This window comes from Trachinotus anak, unplaced genomic scaffold (genome assembly GCF_046630095.1).
Source record: "Trachinotus anak isolate AG129_WGS33_773 ecotype Australia unplaced genomic scaffold, CSIRO_AGI_Tana_v1 ptg000010l, whole genome shotgun sequence".
Classification (NCBI taxonomy): domain Eukaryota; kingdom Metazoa; phylum Chordata; class Actinopteri; order Carangiformes; family Carangidae; genus Trachinotus; species Trachinotus anak.
Genome location: NW_027273861.1, coordinates 13024696 through 13039812, shown reverse-complemented (window position 1 = coordinate 13039812; position 15117 = coordinate 13024696). Strand labels below are relative to the sequence as shown.

The 15117-nt window shown below is 41.9% G+C and overlaps 1 protein-coding gene across 1 annotated transcript in view; it reads right to left on the bottom strand.

Annotated features, from left to right (window-relative positions):
* Positions 1-9413: 9413 nt before the first annotated feature.
* trabd2b (TraB domain containing 2B) overlaps positions 9414-15117 on the bottom strand; it is a 63992-nt gene continuing 58288 nt past the window's right edge. The window contains exons 5-7 of the mRNA XM_071487681.1: positions 13014-13110; positions 10587-10871; positions 9414-10307 (exon numbers count right to left, since the gene is read on the bottom strand). Of these exons, the coding sequence (XP_071343782.1) occupies positions 10076-10307; positions 10587-10871; positions 13014-13110 (614 nt within the window). The 3' untranslated portion in view covers positions 9414-10075. The remainder of the gene's footprint in view (positions 10308-10586; positions 10872-13013; positions 13111-15117) is intronic.

Sequence of the window (15117 nt, the reverse complement as noted above, 5' to 3'; positions counted from 1 at the left end):
TTGGAAGTGAGGAGATGAACTGTGACTGTGTTTGACAGTAAACTGTACAACATGTCTGTGAGAGAGCTTACAGGCATTCATGCGTGCTCTACGTGCCCGCCTGTATACTGTGTTTTTATTTGAGCAAATGTCCAAATGTACATACAGTAGAATCTATGTGCAGCAGTACACATGCAGGCGTTTGTGTGGGTGCGTGAATGGGTGTGTGCACTTGTTTGTGTTCGTTGGCCTGTGTGCAAAGAGAAGAAGTAATCTTATCTCTGTTCAGAGGGTAAGTACATGTGACAGTAGATATATACAAACTCTTGATCAATATCTTGATAGATTGTCAGATAATGACTCTTCAGGCAGATATGGAGAATTGCTTCAATATGTATGTTTTCCTGGCTTGTGTGCGGACAGCTTGGCGCAGAGCCACCATCCACAATTCATGGCCTGAAAGCTGAGCGCGGTCCAGGCTTGGACTGAGTGACTGAGTGACTGACTGCAGCCGGCCCCTCACTCCCCAGCACAGCCTCTGCCCTTTGACCACATCAACCGGTGCAGTCAGACTCATCTCTCTGTCTTCTCTTATCACCTGGAATCAAACATTAAAAGAGGGAGGGAGCTAGAGTTACTCATAAAGTCAGAGAAATATGGGCACAGAAGGGGGAGAGCGAGAGATAAAGACAGTGAAAAACAGAAAACGGAATTTAAAAAAAAAAGATAGAATAAATAAATTCAAGGCTGAAAACTGAAAACGAGGAGGAGAAGCTGAAGAAGAGATAGAGTGCTGGTATTGGAACAGAAAAAAATTTAAGGTGGGAGAAAGGTGAGGGTGGAAGAAAGCCGGAAAAAAGAGAACAAGCAAGCGATACCACGCCATGTTGCTTCATCCTATGATCTTTCACTTCTTGCCTCTCCAAGTTTGGTGTCTAGAACAAGTGGGGCGGAGTTCAGCTGTAAGCAAACAGGCCGTTTTACGAGTACCATTCTGCAATTACCTGTTACCTTGACTGTCATGGTTTTAAGAGCGGCCTGGCCTTGGAGTTACCTAGATACACCTGGAGGAGAGCGATAAAAGGAGCTGGGGGTGTTAGAAACACGGGGTGGGAATGAGCTCCTATCTGAGTGGCCACAATATGCACCCAAAACTCCATCTGTCTGTCTGCTGCGCTGCGACCGCTGGCGCCCACACACACACCCCGCCTATCTGTCTGTCTGCCTGCACGTCTGTATGTCTGTCTGTCTCAGTGTGTGCTCTAATAAAGCAGTAGTTTCATCAGCTAAGCCTGTATACGTTGCATGGCCCAACCTTTCTTTCATGCGCGCACACACACACACACACACACACACACACACACACAAACAGTTCAAGATTTCAGGCAGGTGATTTGCTGATAGTGATGGGTAGGAAAATATTTGATGTCCCCAGCTTGGCCATTTAACATTCTCACCCCGTGCTCTGACCTTAAAGAGTGTGCATGCATGCATACAGCGTGCATGAGTTTGAGCATGTGTGTGTGTTTTGCGCTCATGTGGATCAGCACAGTGCATCTCTATGTTTGTTCACTTAGCTTTTAGCCCCAGTTAGCCGGTGAGACCCCCACAGCCCCTATTCAGACGAGGGCGAAAATACGTACACACACATACACCGTCCTATTAGCAGAACTTATCAGAGCCCATTTGACCTCCACCTTCTCCCTGACCTCTAGCTCCATCCCTTGGGAGGGTGGGTCAGCATGGTGAAAGTGTGCGTGAGGGGATGGGGGGCTGACCGACTGTCTGACTGTGAGCAAACACTGATGGTCAAACACATGGCCTCCTCCACCCCTTGTATCCATTCTCCTTCTCTCTGCCTCTCCCTCATCCTCCTCTTCAGTGACATGCAGTGCTAATTGTCAAAAATGCATCGATCATGAATTGAATATGTGCAAAGTGGGCTCGAGCTCGTGCTGATATAGCTATATAAATACTGGATATTTGAAAGCAGTTTTTGTTTGTAGGTTATTTGACTGAAATACATGACAGTGTACAAGTGTTGCATTCATTGCATGCACCTCTGTTGTGCCAGTGTTGTAACTGTGTTGTGTCTTTCCTCCACACCAGCTCTGCTTCTTCCTGTTGTTCTTCACTACTGTATCTCTCCAGCTGACTCCTATAGGGCTCCAAAGAGTAACCTGGAGTCTCCCATTCATCTTCAACAAACGCACTGTCAAACTGACCATTCTGCTTAGCTCACCAGCTTCTAGCACAATCATAAAACCATTTCCTTTTGCAATTTTTTTATATTTAGTTGTGGTCCTTCCCTTTTGAACTTTGATATGTTTCTCTGAGTTATATCTGGTACTGTTGGAGCTGGACTGAAAAATGGCATATTGCTCCAATTTCCTTTGTGCAAACTATAAACAAATACTTTCTCTTAAATCTCTGACCTCCGACAATCAAGTTACCATTTTTTTTCAGGACTTTTGAGTTGTTCAAGAGAGCCAAGTGTCCAGATTGGGTGAATTTCAAATCAGGAAAAAATATCTGCTGCTGCGAAGAAAAGGGCCTAAGTTAGAGCAGCACAGAGAGCACTCTCTTTGGAGGTCTTTTTTTCACACTCCTCCATCCTGTGTTCTCCAGCAGACAGGGTCTTCTACTGAAAGGGAACAATAGGGTTCTTAATCAGCAGACCTTTCCCCCTCGCCAGTTCCTGGGTCAACTGATGGCCTACACTGCTTTGTAGCAAGTGAACGGCATAAAATATATGTTTATGAAAAGGAGAATTAATCACAGTGGGTATCTTTGGATAAAGTCATATTTGTTTTTTGTACCCTTTCTCCAGCTCTGTCTAGGAGGGCTTTCATGTGGCTGTAATTACCATATTTCATTAGCGTGTGGAGTGTCACCGCTGGAGCATCAAAGCGGTTGGCTCTTCGCATGTGCGGCAACCACTGCCAGGGAAGTACACAACTATCTGTTTTTTTCCCAGAATAAATTCGCCCGCGCCTGTTTTTGAGTGCACTCTCTCCCTCAAGCTGCTGTCGATATCAAAGAGAACCCATTCCGCATGTGAAGTGCCCCTTGTGCAGAATAATAAAGCAGTGCATCATGGCAAAAAACTGTGAAACACAACACTCTCACCACCATCCCTCAATACACACACAAGGACACACACACACACACACACACATGTATATACACATGGAGACACAAGCACACATGGTATTCCTCTCTCCTTTGTACCTACTTTGCTCTTCTTGGTACACATTCACTCCTTCTACCTCTGCACTCAAAAACAAACTATTTTGCTTTACTTTATGTCGAAATATCAAACAAATATTGCAACATCTCTTGTGTTTACTTTCTCTTAGTTTAATAAGTTTATTTCTAGCACAATATGTGTGCAGTTTTTATTTGTGACAGCGCATAAATTCAATGTAGTCATCAACAACCTTCGGGGATGAAGCTGGGATTATTTTAATTTTTTTATTGTCAATAAATCCTGTGTACAAAAAGATAGAAACTAACAATAAATGTTTTCTAGTAAAAAAAAAAAAGTGTTGTATCCACAGCCTGATGAAGCTTTTGCCTATCTGCAATACAACCATAAACTACTAAAAACACATAAAGCAGCATGTTATTGCACTGAGCGACATATTCCTTCAGTACAAAGATGAAACTCAGCGTAGTTTATTTCTCTCAGCTATTCAAAACTAAAGCAGTGTAAACTTGGACCTGTGTCCCCAAGTATACTGGGTGATTTCTGCCAAGGATTGCATATGCAGTCCCTGACTTTTTTCAGATTAAACAGCACTGGCCATGTACAATGGTATGGCCTTTTTTTCCCTTTAAATGTTTAAATTTTATTAGTTTCTCTTAGGCATTGGAGTTCTATGACAGGGAGTCACAAGCTTAACTGTGGCAACAAAAACAATACTTGCTTGTACAATAATTGACAGAAATGAAATAGTCATCTTCTGAGAATTCATTATAATGAAAGAAATAAGATAACACCAGTGTTATTCTTATTCTTATTCTTTAATCAGTGTCCCTTGTTTAATTTCTAATTTTGAAGAGTGCTTTTGTACCCCTTCACCAGACACTGTTCGGCCTTGGAGACTTGCACCTGACCTGTGTTAAGGCACCGTAAGGCCACAGGGCTCAGTCCTATGATTCAAAGCCACACATCTTCAAGGGGACTCAGACAATAGGAGAGAATAATGTCTCAACCAACACAAACACAGTGGAGCTGCGAGTTAGTAGAGCTCACCAAACAGCACCGCTCTGCCTCCGCTATCAGCAGGATTATCTAAAGGGAGAGGAGCTATCTGCCCCGGGGCTAAACATACTTTTGTTTTCCCAAAGAGCTTTATGGCTGCCCTCAGCTAGACAGGGAATCAAAGCTCTCTGTGAAATATGGGGTAAGATTCACCACACAGGACATGGTTAGGGTAGACAGACATACCCTGCAACACATAATTACAGATCCAGTGTTTAAGAAAAATGACATTTTGTAAACATCCTTCAGCAACAACCAGACAAACCACTGCTCCGTAGGTGGCTTTTAGGGCGCACATGTGTCGCTACAATAGATCTGATGAACTGAGAGTCAACAATGTGTTGCTGCCAATGTGACAGTCATCTTTCATCAAGTCATCTTTTGTCATCAAACTCCCGTGTGTGCTATTGCTGTGATCAGTGTGGAAGCTGCAGCTCAATAATCAAAGCAACACACACTTGAAATGCTCTTAACAGCTCCAGCTGCCTGAGATCGATGTTCACCTTGGCTCCGGTGACTTTCATTCTCCGTGAGGTATTGATCAAAGACGAGGCTACGGTACTGAAATGTAAAAACATTGCAACACTTGTGTGTCTTCATGCCAATGTGCATTTCTTCTCTTTGTCAGCAATTCACATCGCCACATGTGTCATATACATTGTAAAGGAGAATAGTTATGTCAATAGAAGTATAGCTTCAAGGTCCGAGACCTTGGAGAGATCTTAATAAATGATCACTTATCTTGCTCCTGTTTCTTCCTCCCAATCTTTTTTTGCGACTTGCTGAGATCACTCTCACGTCCTCTTAGGGCAAACACAGCGGTTTGATTCTTAATCCTTTTACCAGAGGTTATTTTTACAACTTCCTGGTCCCTTTTCAGTCAAGTCAATGGGTCTGAAGCCTGATCCACTGCAGGCCTCCTCAGGCCCAGTAAGCCTTAACCTTGGCGCCCCCCCCCCCCAACTCTCCCTAAGGCACCCAGGCCAACAGGGAAGGAGATGGAGGGGGTGGGGGCTGGCCAGGGGATGCCGGAGGTGTATGGAGAAACCAAGGACCTGCCACATTATATGCTTTAACATGACTGGCAAATCCACCACGGTTAAACAAACTTAACCTTCATTTGTGAAACGGTGCAAATCAAAGGGCAAAAAACGACTTGTGCAAGTAATTACCACCAGGGGAGAGCAACAGGGCAAAGGAAGGATGGAGGGAGGAGAGGTGGGAGGGAAGGGTAGGATGAGGCGGCGGTGGTGGGGATGTGGGGGTAGGGTGGTCAGTCTCAGGGACAGCTAGCCGTTAACAGGTTGAATGGAAGGAAATGGGAATCATTTAAGGTGAGGGGCATTTTTAATGAGTTTGCTCAGAAATTGATTTTTCACTGTAATCTTTTATTTATATGCGGCTGGCAGTGTGTCCCCGGCAAAGGGAGGGTCAGCCCTCAGAGCACCCTGTCAAGGCCCCCACTCCCTCAAACAACACCCCAAAGCCCAGGGAAAATGGTATTCTAGCTAAGGCAAATATTGTCCTGTCTTGGCTTAAGGGGCGAAAAAGCTGTTTGTTCTAAAAAACTTGCTCTTCACTTTTTTTTTTCACTGTTTAAGAGGGGGGAAGGCTCTCCTGAAAGATAAGTGTAAAGATAAAATTTACCCTGTAATTATTAATACTTTTCAATTAGTATTGATTAGAAGCATTTAATTAAAACATCTCAAGAGGTTTAGGCAGCATCTTACCATTGCCACTTTAAAGCTATATCAAAATCAAACTTAGTGTACTTTAGACAGAGTTAACCTTCATATTTGCCTTATTTCAATTTGTTTGTAGTGATTAATTTTGCCACAATAAATTAGTTCACTTTGTGAAATGTTTTATCTATGGGTTTGGCTAAATTTATTTGCTCTTCTCTTTTAAATTATTGACACTGATCTTTAATAATTTAATTATTTTGTTAAATTTCATATCTCACAACCACACACAACATTTAATAAAAGTAATTTTATATTTATTATAACCTTAACTCTTAATGCACAGTATCTAAATTAATTGATTAAAAAATGATTGATGAATTTGAATGACTTAGAAAAATATAAATGAATAAAACTACTCTTAATCCCAAAAGTGATGAAACCAGCCATAGCGTTACTTACATTTTATTATGAGTTATTACACTATGGGCCATTACCAAAAATTTCTTGTTTTGAAAGTGTTCAGAAATGTGAACTAAGTTGACATATAACACACTATGTTATAAGCTACATAATTTCAATTTACTTATAAATGCAAAACAACATTAAATCAGTTTTTTATTTTCTGGACACATCATCTGATTAGGATGTGATAAATGTCAGAAAAACACAAATGTGGTCAGTTTGAGAGAAATTTTGTACTTTTCATATGTAAATATATAAATTCTATAATATTTGTAAATATACTTTGTATATATACATTCTCATTACTATCACTAAAATATGTGGACTTCTAGATTGAAGCAGAACAATAGGTCCAGTTTTATTGGCTTCAAATACTCAGTTAAATATTTAGAGGAAGAATTATCACCTGTTTCATTTTGAATTTTTTGGATGAAATGCCTCTGTATAGACAATCTAAATTCAAATATAATATCCAAAAAAACTTGCATACCTGTCTCTGTGCATGTCTTCAGGCTGTAGTCCCGGGGCCTTTCACAAGTATTTTACAAGCAGTGCTTTGTGCAGTTTGTGTTGGTACTGAAATTATTATGTGACTCTAGCTCCGTTTAGTGGTAGAAGTATTAACTACAGCACAGCAGTGAAATCGTCTAGGACCAGTCTGTTTTAGAATAACACAGGAAAACCTATTTTTAAATTGTACGAGAGGTGAGAGGGGCATTGTAGTTGTACATAATAATTCATATTCAAACAGATTTATGCTGTAAACCAGAATTTGCATTCTGGCCATTAAGCAGTTCAGCTGGAGCACCCCAGTGGTCGAGTGCCTTGCACAATAGCAGCTGGATGATACCTGGTAAAAGATGGGAGGGCATTTATCTTTCTTTCCCTGCCAAAACACAAGCTGCTCTACCGCTGATTCTACAACCTGGAGACTGAGACACCGGATACCATTGTCCATGTCAGCTTTTAATGTGCTGTTGAACATGGTTTTGATTTTCATTCTATGAATAGTTACAGACTGAGACTTTAATGTGTAGTTACAGATAATTCATTTGTTGGTAACGGGTCTTTTGAGAATATTTAGTCTTCCTGATGTTCCTCTTCCTCTGTTTCAGTTTTTGAAGTAATGAATGACTTGTTTTCAGCTGAAAGGGAAAATGTTGTTGGTACTTGTGCTCTTTACATCTTTGTGGAGCTTAATAGAAAGTAAAGTCTAAATTTTAGCCTATGCTAAAGTGACGTTCCATCATGCTTATCACAGTGCAACAAAGCAACTTTAAAAAACAATGTGAAAGGCCAGATGCAGCATAATGAAGTTATGCAAAAAAATATTGTCCTCTAACTCATCTGCATTATCTTCTAACTACGTAGAAACTGAGATCATCATGACCTCCTCAACTTTCTGTACACATGTCCCATCAACCCATCTTTATTTGTGTTGTTTCTTCAAACTTTTCTGAGTCTGATGTTTTTCATTGTTTGGTGCATTATCCTGATTTGCACTGCACTGTATATTGCAGCCATCAAATGCATGCTGGTAACAGGGTGAGTTGTCAGTTGTCTCTAATCCCCATGTGTTTTTTTGTCTTTTTTTTTCAGCCAGCAGAGGGCAGGTTGACATTACCTGTTGCACAACTAACCCCTTCTGCACTTATGCTCACCTTAAATGCTGTTAACTTGCAAGTTATGTTTTAAGTACATAATGGGTATTTATTCTACATAAGATTTGTTTATCTCACATTTTGTCTGGACCGCAACAGCAGGGCCAGCCCTATGATGGCAAATGACTGACTGACTGACTGACTGACTGAGTGATTATACTGTATTTCCACCATTAGTCAGCTGAACGCCACGTGACTGAGTTGGTCGTTGCTCTTTCAAAATTAATTGGTGAAAAGTCTCTATTAGAGGGCCATTAACAGCCTGCTGTGTTGCCAACTTAGTCCATCTGTCATTAGACTTTTTTTTCCAAACAAGATTAAGCATAAACCCAGTATATGGCTGGACCATGTATGGGTGCCAATTACAGGCTTGGGGCTACGCCTCTTGTTAGTCACCTTGCCGCCCTGGTTTCCCAGCTGCTCAGGACGTGCAAATTACAGCAAATAAACTATATTTATTACATGTACCATTGTTACTAAAGAAGGCAGAGGAATAACTAAACATGAGACACACCGAGCAGAGAGAGAACAGGAGTGTGGGAGGGAGCCATCAACAGCACAGCCAATGTCTTTAATTTATGTGTTTGGTGATTTTGTCAGGAAGTGGTGGTTATAAAATCAGGATTTTAGCAGCAGCAGAGCAGCAGCTTGGAAATAGTTTGGAATTTAACATGTAGTCTTAAAGGGCTGCATTTCAGTCACTTTTTCAAGCTTGTTCCATTGTCTGACAACATGAACAGAAAAACATGTAATGAGAACAGCTTTATTTGGAATTTGGCAGTATTAAAATATTGCATTTGTGAGCACAGAGAGTAGGAGTGAAGCAAACAGATAAAGGGCTGACACAAGCTGATGCTAGGCAGAATGCAGAAGCAATGATGTCAATTGTTTACAGCGGTTCCACAACAGTTTTCAACATCACGTCCTCTCTTTGCATATTGGTTTTGACCTAGTCTTGTTTACAACTAATAAAAGCATAACAGTTTTATATATTATATATACATAATATATAATGTGCCAAACATACGTCACTAAACATCAGCACATTTACCCTGGGGTTCATTAATGTGCACTGGGTCTGTCAAATAATACATAAATAATTGAATAAACTGATGCCACATACTTCATACTTCAGAGCATTTACTGTCATGACTCAATATTAAACTAAAATGTGTTTGATTTTCTAAATAATAGGAATGTACATAGAGAGCACACAGACAGGGGGAATCTGTCTTTCGACACTGCTGGCTCCCCTCATGAGGCTCCTATTGATTTATTCTGTTTTGCTTCCAGGACTTGGTCATAAACTTCAACCCAAATGATCTGTCCACTGGAAAGAAAGAAGTCTGGAACACTTCATTCGTTTTCAAAGTTTATTTTTTTCATTTTTCCTCAAAAAGCAAGAAAATATACTCTTTTCTTCCAGAAATAATAAATATACAATATTTCTTTATGAACAAAATGCACAATTTACAAAAAAGTGGCAACTGTGTGCTCCACCTCCGAGACAGTACTGTTTGACTGTATGCATTCAACTCATTTATCACAGAGTTATAGCTGTTATTGGTATGTTCTATTCTCATTATTAATGTCAGTCTTATTTATCTATACAGTATTACAGTTTTTATTAGGTAGAAGACTCCACCACACAGACTCTTCAAAACTACAGGTCTTCATTGTGCTACATGTTCGTTATTCTATCGTAATACTTTCATGAGGTTTGAAGACTCCACCCTGTACAGTCCAACACAGCCCGTTCATTGCTTGTGTCGTGGCTGAGAGCTTATTCCACACTCTTTGAGACTTGGCATTTCAGGCAGGCTGGAGCTGAGCCCTCCGTGTGGTGGAGGCTGACAGCAGGATTGTCCCACCTCAGGATGTCATATCCTGACTAAAACATTCCTCCATCTCTTGTCTGCATGTGCTGATGGTCATTCCTCGTTTATCAGGTACATTCCACTGCTCTGGTATGGACGCAGTAGTGTCTGAGTGTTTGTCTGTGAGATAACGCTGTCTTGTGGTCAGGAGGTAAACAGCATGTGTGATAACATCCAGGCTAAAAGACAAGACAGTGTGAGTGTGCTGTGGACTGAGGCTGGCTGAGCTGAGCTGGGACGAGGCGAAGTGGAGGAAGGTGGACCGGGGTGCTGCTCTGTGGCGTAGATCTCCAGTCTGTGCTGCTCTTGATGGGTCAGCGGAGGCTCCACTGTCACATAGCCATTGATTATCCTCACATTAGGTGGTGGGGTAGTGCTGGAGAAAGGAGGACAGAACAACACATTGAAATGATTGATGCATGAAATGAGGCAATTTGAAGAAGTGAGTCAGTTTTTGTACAAGTGCTCTAACTCAGGTGTAATGGTCTAATGCTCATCTTTAAATTAAACGCCTTAAGCAAGCTTTTCTCCATCAAGTGTCTATATTAAAACCTTCATAGACATACATATTGCTCTAGCAACCTCTAAAAAAATTAACAATGGCTTAAGTTACTTCATAGAGCTGAAAACCAGCCGGTCATAGTAGATATCTCACCCATCACCGATGCGAACCCACAGGTCACTGAAGAGGCGAGGTCTCCCATGGCCGCGGTGAGCTTTGCGCGGCCGTTTGTGTCGCCCAAACTCTTCCAGCTGGCTCAGGCTGTCGGGGAGCAGCATGTGCGGCAGCTCCTCACCTCCAAGTCCAGGGATGTTTTCCAGGTCCTCCAGCTCCAGCTCCATCTCTGATGGACTGGTCTGCCAGCTGGTGGGAGATGCCGTATTAGTGTCTGTGCTCTCCTCGCTGGACCCTGCTGCAGGCTCTTCAGCTGGTTTATTCCTGGAACAGGGGGAAGACATGGTAGAGAGGACGTGAAGTTAGTTTATACTCATTAAAAGCCCCATTTGTGTTTTTTTGACCATATGAAACCTGGGTGTGGTTTAAGGTAACAACAAAACCTTTGACCTATAGATGAAATGAGAGGATTTTTGTGCTTCACAGACCTTTTTCACTTTTCTAATAATATTATTTTTGGTGGTTTCTGACCACTCTATTGCTTTCCACTTACAGCCCCTAACTTCAATTAAGGACACGAGCACCACATAGGATGCCTTGCTCTATAAACACTGCACTGAGTGGCAGAAATGCCCAGCAGGCAACGTTAGAGGAAGCTGTAACTCTTTTGACCGTACGGCTGTGTCAAAACTGACATCTGTCCACAACAGACCACCCAGAATCACTTTTGCCATGCTCCTCTTTCTTCCACCCTTTACTCATACTTTCTCTGCTCTTGTTCTTCCCCTGTGAGCATGGCTCACATTTGACTTTGAGTTTCAAGGTGGGCCGTCACAAAGAACCTTCTGCACACGTAATGTACACTGAAACCAGCAGTGGAAAGGAAAAAAATGCAGTAACAGGATTTCCTATGTTTATGTCAAACTTTCATATTAATGAACATGTGATGGACTGTTTTAGTCACCGTTTCCACTGCTTAATCATAATTAGCTTTGTCTGTGCAGTCATCATAAATTTGATGGTCTGCACTTCCACTACAGGCCTCAAAAACTCCCATCCAGGTCTTGATGGCTCGGTTAGGGTGATGATAGCTCCAGGCCTGTGGTCAAGCTACTGTGGAGCCAAACCCAGCTGTAGTCTGCTCCGTCAGTCAGTCATATAATCGCTCTTTTAAGACCTTTTGCTAGTCAGGGCCAAACCCTCCAGGTCTGAGGCTAAAAGCTTTCATAAACACCTCTCATGCAAGCAATCTTGTGGTGTTTTTCCTCGCCTGTCACATCACCTTGTATCAGGGAGCTAAAAGTGTCTGTGTGCATGCACACATTTAAGTGTGTGGTCGTGTGGTAGTGTGTGTGTGTGCAGCATACATGAGTGTTTTGTGACCACAGCATGTCAGTCCACTTGTCAGCTTTTAAACCAGAACCACTGGCTGAAGCCCACAGCTCTGCACACAGGGCGGAGGGAGATAGGGAGGCTACGTTTACAGCTGTAATTTGCAGCGAGAAGTTTGTAAAAGCCTCGGCTGGATGGAGGGCTGGGGATGTTTTTACTGCTTTTAAAGAGATTCCCCTTGTTGTGCCTTGTTTTTCCATTTTCACCCTGATTCAAGTGGCTGTTGTTACTATTTTATGGGCCCATGGATCAACCCCCTAGGTGAGAGGGGAGCCGCTTTGTGCCAAAGGGTACGAACACACACGTACGTACACACACACACACACACACACACACACACACACACACACACACACACACACAGTCTGATATAAAGAGGGATTGTAGAAGGTTTTTGTGTAGAAATGCTGCAGGATAGAAGCCAAACCTCTGTGTGAGGTGTGCGAGTTTGCGTGTGTGCAACCCAGCAGCCCTGCTCCCTGGCATTGTGCATCACTCAACTCACCCTGAATAAAAACATAAGTGTGTGTGTGTGTGTGTTTGTGTTGACCATGGTACCAGTGGCGGCTGAGAACAGGCAGAACCACCACTGGCAGCTTGCCCTTGGCAGGCAAGGGAAAGAGGGAGGAAGGATGGGAGGGAGCGAGCAAGGGAGGAAGGTGAGGGAGTTGATGAGCTATCAAAGGATTCCTGCATAGCTTAGCTTTATTTGTTACAGAGCACAGTTTGGACAGAATCTGTCACATTCTATATTAGCATAACATTATCAGTCTGATGCTAGTACATAATCACACTCTTCTTGTCTTTTTCCAGTCATTATCTTGTCAGGTTAGAAGACTCCCATGGTTCAGTTTCAGAGTGGAATCTGTGACTGTATCATCCAGGACTTGTGATTTAATTACACTGAATTATTCAGCCTCCAAAATAAAATAATATGCATTGCCAACTTTTTAAAGAGTAACTTTTTCTGTTTTTCAATAACACATTATTGTTTGTTTCTTTGTAACCACAGTATTCTAATGAAATGACACGCTCTGTCATCTGTTACAGTACGCTCTTCCCTGCTTTACTCACTCTGCGGCTGGCTCTTGGTGATCAGAGGGCATGTGGACGATCTCATAGCCTTCCTGTCTGAGGATGTCCAGCACGCTGTGGTTCCCCAGGAAGTGACCTGACGGTAGAAAAAACAGAGACGGAATGAACAAAGGTCATGACAGATTTAAGAGAAGCAAGAAGGAGTTGAAACAAGTTTTTGCTGAGCTCAGGCTTTTAGAGTAGTTACAATCTGGATTGTGTTTCTTGGAAAAACATTTTTGATGCGAAAACCAGCAACTTAATCTTCTTGAGTTTTTTTAGGTGTAGGTGTGGCTCAAGGGACTGCAATGATCCAGACTGAGAAATCTCAACAACATTTGGATGGATTGTCATGAAATTTCGTACAGATATTCATGGTCCCCAGAGGATAAATCCCAATAACTTTGGTTATCCCTTAACCTTTCTATTATTGCCACCATCTGGTTGACTGTTGTGGTTTTTAAAGAAATATCTCAACAGCTCCATGGCTCGCCCTTTGGTTGACACATTGATGTTCCCTGTAAGATGGACAGTAATAAATTTGGAAGTGGCTTAACATTTTTTTTTTCTATTTGCATCATCCTCATAAAAAAACACACATCTCTTAACACTTCCATGCTCACAACATGAAACTATACATACTCTATTCTTGGAAAGTGGCATAGTGGAGCCCCAGATAGACTCCAGGAATATTTCTTTGGATGTATGGTCTTCAACACTGGAAATGCTCAGCATTCAGTGGACCTCCCCCACCAAAGAGGAAATTTTTCCACCTAAGTCAAGTAGGGATCCTTAAAGATTTTGGCAGTGACAGAAGAAAGAAACAGAATCGTGGAGGATCTGAAAGATAACAGAGACTGTTCAAATGCAAGTTCACTCCTTATCTACTCTACTGTTGCTCTGTAATAACCCCATAGTGTAGGCACTCAACCTCCTGCCTGCCCTCCACCCCTCTCTTCTTCCTTTCCTTCACCTTGTATATGATTCCTTCAGTCTAACATCAAACATGTGGGCTGCAGCACTACAATGATGAAAGCTGTTTTTTTATTTCTCCCATCAGCCGATAATCCTCCGCGTCACTCAACCCAGCAATAAGCTGTAATGTACCCTGACATCACGCCCTAACAGAAGAATTCATATCTGTGCTCACACATATACACAAACCTGCACATGCAAAAATTTGCACACTCACAGGAATCCAAACACTCGCACACCTCAGCTCTCTCCCGCGGCTTATTAACAACACGTTGACAATATCCGAGTCTCTTGCTTGCTTTTTGTCAGGGCCCTCTGCTCCCACTCAGCTCCTCACCCCCTGCCAATTTTACCATTATAATGTTCCTGATCATTCCTGAAAGTCAAAGAAGGCAAAAAAAAGGCATGCGGTGTTACACTTTCTTGGCAGCTAAGTTCAAAGGCAGCGCTGGGCTAGGCTGCGGAGTGAGAGGAGACTTCTAACAACAGTGTCGGCAAGATCAGATGGGATTACACAAAGAGGAGAGTGTGAGGTTTTGACTGGGTGAAGGTGGTTGTATGTATTTATGTGTGTGTGTTGTTGTTGTTGTTGTTGTTATTCTGTATTTCTGCAGACTGAATATCCTCACAAGGGCAGAAGTGAGGACATATTTCTTGTCCTTGTTTCTTTAAGAGCTTTCTCAGGGTTGGGGTTCATAACTGAAACATTAGACAATACAAGAAACCAAAGTTTTTATGAAGAACAACAGTTACGTGTGATCTACCTTCAGGAAAAAGAGTTCAAATGAGATCCCTTTAATAGGAAAAATAATGTTCTAATAAATCCTCTATGGATGGCAATGCTGGTCAGTCTGTCAAGTCTATCACCTCGGTAGAGAGTGAAATATTTCTACAGTTTTTGGACAGATTGCTGGGAAATGCATGACAGCAGTGGAAAAGCCTTGTGAGCACCTCATTCTTTATTTAGTGCCATCATCAGTTTAAAATTTCTTTTTTTTTTATTTTCTACTGAACAGTTTTTACTGCTAAATACAAAAAGTCCCACTACACAAATGCCTGCATAATTACTACCAAGAATAATTTTTCTTCTCTCCTCTTCTCTCCTTCTTTCATCCCTTTCTTCTAACAA